General features: G+C 43.8%; 1 protein-coding gene across 1 annotated transcript in view; it reads left to right on the top strand.

The window, feature by feature from the left end:
• Window positions 1-386: 386 nt before the first annotated feature.
• The window catches only part of RUVBL1 (RuvB like AAA ATPase 1), a 39,311-nt gene continuing 33,697 nt past the window's right edge, over window positions 387-6,000 (top strand). Inside the window, exon 1 of the mRNA XM_053688956.1 lies at window positions 387-672. Coding sequence (XP_053544931.1) covers window positions 532-672 — 141 coding nt within the window. The 5' untranslated portion in view covers window positions 387-531. The remainder of the gene's footprint in view (window positions 673-6,000) is intronic.

The following is a 6,000-nucleotide window of genomic DNA, read 5'->3' as shown; positions in this document are numbered from 1 at the left end:
ATTAGCAGCTTCTGTCTGAGTTCTAATGCACTATTATTATTGCAAATGTTTACTAATTTGCATAGCTGTGAGCTTACCCTCCGTATGGCACACAAACTATACACAGTATTAGACTAATTCACTTCAATAACTTATTTGTTACATTCGTGAGTAACAGTTTTATATTAAAGCAAGAGAGCTGTCACTCTGCTTTCTCGGATATGAAGGGTTAAATATAACTGTTGACAGTCAGACCCTGTTGCTAAAGCCGAAAAAAGTTACTTAGCAACACAAACGGAAGTGACATTTTACCCGTAGCGTGACACAATCGTTGTCCATTCAGAAAATTGACTGAGAATACACGGTCCAATCAGGATCTAGGGTGTGGGCGGTGCTTCCGGAAGCCTTGGTAACCGCATGGTAACGCGCCGGTGTGAGGCTGATTCCCGCTCTGGTGCTGTGAGTTGTCACCGTGTTCCTTTCACAGACACCGGACTCGTTACTACAGGCAGCGATCACTCATTCTCCTGAGTTTAAATAGTTGGCTCCACTATGAAGATCGAGGAAGTAAAGAGCACCACGAAGACCCAGCGAATCGCTACGCACAGCCATGTGAAGGGCCTAGGCCTGGACGAGAGCGGCTTGGCCAAGCAGGCGGCCGCTGGGCTTGTGGGGCAGGAGAATGCTAGGGAGGTGAGAACCGTAAGAGGGAATAGCTGTAGCTTGAAATGCTGCCTGGCACTGGGCTTTACTGATACAAACAGCACCGTGTCTGAAGCGAGTGTGCACCTCTGTAGTAATAAATGTAGGCAAGTGAGTGTGCACCTCTGTAGTAATAAATGTAGGCAAGTGAGTGTGCACCTCTGTAGTAATAAATGTAGGCAAGTAAGTGGGCACCTCTGTAGTGATACATGTAGGCAAGTGAGTGGGCACCTCTGTAGTGATACATGTAGGCAAGTGAGTGGGCACCTCTGTAGTGATACATGTAGGCAAGTGAGTGGGCACCTCTGTAGTGATAAATTTAGGCAAGTGAGTGGGCACCTCTGTAGTGATACATGTAGGCAAGTGAGCGGGCACCTCTGTAGTGATACATGTAGGCAAGCGAGCGGGCACCTCTGTAGTGATACATGTAGGCAAGCGAGCGGGCACCTCTGTATTGATACATGTAGGCAAGCGAGCGGGCACCTCTGTAGTGATACATGTAGGCAAGCGAGCGGGCACCTCTGTAGCGATACATGTAGGCAAGCGAGCGGGCACCTCTGTAGCGATACATGTAGGCAAGCGAGTGGGCACCTCTGTAGCGATACATGTAAGCAAGCGAGCGGGCACCTCTAGCGATACATGTAGGCAAGCGAGCGGGCACCTCTGTAGATACATGTAGGCAAGCGAGCGGGCACCTCTGTAGTGATACATGTAGGCAAGCGAGCGGGCACCTCTGTATTGATACATGTAGGCAAGCGAGCGGGCACCTCTGTAGTGATACATGTAGGCAAGCGAGCGGGCACCTCTGTAGCGATACATGTAGGCAAGCGAGTGGGCACCTCTGTAGCGATACATGTAGGCAAGCGAGTGGGCACCTCTGTAGCGATACATGTAGGCAAGCGAGCGGGCACCTCTGTAGCGATACATGTAAGCAAGCGAGCGGGCACCTCTAGCGATACATGTAGGCAAGCGAGCGGGCACCTCTGTAGATACATGTAGGCAAGCGAGCGGGCACCTCTGTAGATACATGTAGGCAAGCGAGCGGGCACCTCTAGCGATACATGTAGGCAAGCGAGCGGGCACCTCTAGCGATACATGTAGGCAAGCGAGCGGGCACCTCTAGCGATACATGTAGGCAAGCGAGCGGGCACCTCTAGCGATACATGTAGGCAAGCGAGCGGGCACCTCTAGCGATACATGTAGGCAAGCGAGCGGGCACCTCTAGCGATACATGTAGGCAAGCGAGCGGGCACCTCTAGCGATTAAATGTAGGCAAGCGAGCGGGCACCTCTAGCGATTAAATGTAGGCAAGCGAGCGGGCACCTCTAGCGATTAAATGTAGGCAAGCGAGCGGGCACCTCTAACGATTAAATGTAGGCAAGCGAGCGGGCACCTCTAGCGATTAAATGTAGGCAAGCGAGCGGGCACCTCTAGCGATTAAATGTAGGCAAGCGAGCGGGCACCTCTAGCGATTAAATGTAGGCAAGCGAGCGGGCACCTCTAGCGATTAAATGTAGGCAAGCGAGCGGGCACCTCTAACGATTAAATGTAGGCAAGCGAGCGGGCACCTCTAGCGATTAAATGTAGGCAAGCGAGCGGGCACCTCTAGCGATTAAATGTAGGCAAGCGAGCGGGCACCTCTAGCGATTAAATGTAGGCAAGCGAGCGGGCACCTCTAGCGATTAAATGTAGGCAAGCTAGCGGGCACCTCTAGCGATTAAATGTAGGCAAGCCAGCGGGCACCTCTAGCGATTAAATGTAGGCAAGCCAGCGGGCACCTCTAGCGATTAAATGTAGGCAAGCCAGCGGGCACCTCTAGCGATTAAATGTAGGCAAGCGAGCGGGCACCTCTAGCGATTAAATGTAGGCAAGCCAGCGGGCACCTCTAGCGATTAAATGTAGGCAAGCCAGCGGGCACCTCTAGCGATTAAATGTAGGCAAGCCAGCGGGCACCTCTAGCGATTAAATGTAGGCAAGCCAGCGGGCACCTCTAGCGATTAAATGTAGGCAAGCCAGCGGGCACCTCTTTAGCGATTAAATGTAGGAAAAGCTAGCGGGCACCTCTAGCGATTAAATGTAGGCAAGTGAGTGGGCACCTCTAGCGATTAAATGTAGGCAAGCCAGCGGGCACCTCTAGCGATTAAATGTAGGCAAGCCAGCGGGCACCTCTAGCGATTAAATGTAGGCAAGCCAGCGGGCACCTCTTTAGCGATTAAATGTAGGAAAAGCTAGCGGGCACCTCTAGTGATAAATGTAGGCAAGTGAGTGGGCACCTTTTTACTGATAAATGTAGGCAAGTGAGTGGGCACCTCTTTTCTCAGTGCTTACAAGCTTTAGTAACTGTAGGCTGCCCAACTGTATGTGTCGGGGACCTTCATGCCTTAGTAAATCTTAGGCTGCGCGTAAGTATGTGTCAGGGTGTGTATCTCTCTTTTAGCAGTGTAGGGGCACTAGTGCCAGAAGGACATTATCTAACCATTTAGAGTATGTGATTTCTGCACTATAATGTCCCTTTAATGGCTGACAAATTTAAGTTAAACTTCGGAGCCGGACACAAAATTATAAGGAGCTTATAACTGATTTTACTTGAGAACGAAGAATTGATGTTATCACTTGTACAATATTCACCTAGAAATGTTAGTCCTTTTTTTGTGGCTAGTAAACCAGAGCAGTTAGTATGATAAGCTTGCTCAGCCTGTGTTCTTTCGAAAAAAAGCTACCTTGTCAAGATTAGCTACCTCGATGTGTGCATGCTCACAATTACGTAATTGCATTCCACAGATGATTCAACACAATCTTTGAAATGCAATTAAGTCATTCTAAGCATGTCCAATATTCTGCGCTATGTGCAAATCTACTGTGCAAACAAGTTTTAATGTCAATGGACCCTTTTAGCAAATTACCATTGTCCACAGAACAGTCCTGGGTAACATAATTAGAAAACACACTATCGGAATTAGTTACTGACAGTTTAAAGTACTCATGCGCGCATGGAGATCATTGCTTTAAAATAGAATAGATTTTCATCTGTCAAGATTAGCTGCCTGTGCACATGCTTATAATTATGTAATTGTGAGCATGCGCACATCGAGGTAACTAATCTTAACAAGGTAGCTTTTTTTGATAGAACACCGGGTCATTTTGTCGTTACAAATGAAAACTGTGTTATAAAGATTTGTACACTTTAATTTCATCAAAGTTTTCTGAGCTGAATTTATTTAAATTATTTTAAATATTCTATCTAAGCAGGTGGAAATATTAGTCTGTTGGGAAAGTATTTATTTAAAGGGACATAAGTACAAAAAACTAAATGTTATTACACTGTTGCTGGTATACAACTATATTTAGCCCCTCCAGATGGGTTAAACATATGTAAGCTCTATAGCAGCACTGCACTACTGGGGGCTAACTGAACACATCTTGTGAGCCAATGACATGAAACGTGTGTAGGCACCAATCAGCTGCATGTTAAGAAAAAAGACATGGCTTTATTCAGATAAAATAAATCCTCTTAAGATAAATGTTAAATGTATTTTACGTTAAATTTTGAGCCATATTAAATGTTTTTCATTTGATGCGCTCTCTGGTTCTGATCTGTACTTTATGGCAGTTTAGTCAGTGAAGTGATACAGAATTTGGCGAGCCTGCTGTCAAGCTTTGCCATGTGGACCATATTGAGCATTTATCTGATGGTAGCGAACCAGAGCCTGGAACTCTGAGAGAAGACAAGGATCAAACAAGCAGGCGCTTCCATATGCTCTGTGCATGAAGTGAGAGGTCATTTAAGGTAAAAGCCAACTGGTTAGATCAGGGCTTGACAAATCCCAGTAGCCAGGGTGTCACGACTACTAATTTTCATTTTGGCTTAAAACTTTTTGGATTGTTTTAAATGTGTATAAATTCCTCTTGTTAAAGTTATGGTAAACTTTACATGCTTTAAAATCAGATCTGGAATCTAAGCAATATTTTAGATGTAACTTAATTTTAAATCTAGCCGTGCCATTCTAATACTCCGCTCTCTGGCTGCCAACTTCAAAAATATTTTTTTTCAGTTAGCTGGCATTTTGAAATGTTCTCCGATGGGCGCTCTAGCTACAACAAAATGCGTACGACTAGATCGCTGTTCAGAGAACAGTTCAAACAGTTAGCTCACAAAAGGAAAAAAAAAGAGTTCAAAGTGTGTGGCCGTAGCGCGGTTTATTAGAATGGCACGGCTAGATTATAAAGTAAGTTACAGTGCATCTTCATTAGAAGTGATCAGTTAAAGGGACAGTCAACCATATAATTGTTATTGTTTTAAAAGATAGATAATCCCTTTATTACTCATTCCCCAGTTTTGCATAACCAACACAGTTATATTAATTATACTTTACCTCTGTGATTACCTTGTATCTAGGAACCTTCTTCCAGCCCCCTGATCACATGACTGTGACTGTTTATTATCTATTGTCTTAAATTTAGCATTGCTTTGTGCTAGATCTTAAATAACCCCCGTGCCTGAACACAGTTTTATCTATATAGCCCACGTGTACTTTCTGTCTCTTTGTGTTGAAAAGAGATTTAAAAAGCCTGTGATAAGAGGCAGCCCTCAAAGGCTTAGAAATTAGCATATGAGCCTACCTATGTTTAGTTTAAACTAAGAATACCAAGAGAAAAAAGCAAATTTGATGATAAAAGTAAATTGGAAAGTCGATTAAAATTAAAAGTCCTATCTGAATAATGAAAGTTTAATTTATACTAGACTGTCCCTTTAAAGTGTCTGTTAGGTTTTGGACCTGTTATAAAAACATGTTTACCATCACTTTAACTAAATTGTTGCTTTTTTCCAATATTGTAAGTGGCTCCTGAGTTTGCTTTATCTATATCAACCTTTTGTTCAGATCCTAATAAACTACTGTCTGATCATTTACCTTTATTGATGTTTCCTTGTTAATCTCTAATTGTCCAGTAAGGGAACTCCTTGTTCTTATTTCCCCCTCACCTGTTGGCTATGACCCTCATGTGATGTCTTCAGTGCAGCTATTTTCTAACGTGTGTGTGTATTGTCCTGGGTGGAGTTTTGTGAAGCCAAAATGCATATGACTTGCGGCCTTTTACAGTTTAATGTGTTTGTTTTTTTATTTATTTTTGCATGAATTTAATTATTTAATAAAGTGCCTCTTTTTTTTAATCAATCTCCAAGGTTTTGTATTTTTAAACAATGTAGCTGTAACCATATAATAGAGGCATCATCAGTCAATAACCTGGTAGAATAATAGTTCTGTCCTTTACACTTTATTATATTGTGTTTGGCACAGAACATACATGTTAGAATGTGTT

The sequence above is a fragment of the Bombina bombina genome, chromosome 7 (genome assembly GCF_027579735.1).
Source record: "Bombina bombina isolate aBomBom1 chromosome 7, aBomBom1.pri, whole genome shotgun sequence".
Lineage (NCBI taxonomy): Eukaryota > Metazoa > Chordata > Amphibia > Anura > Bombinatoridae > Bombina > Bombina bombina.
This window is presented reverse-complemented; position numbering and strand designations above follow the sequence as displayed.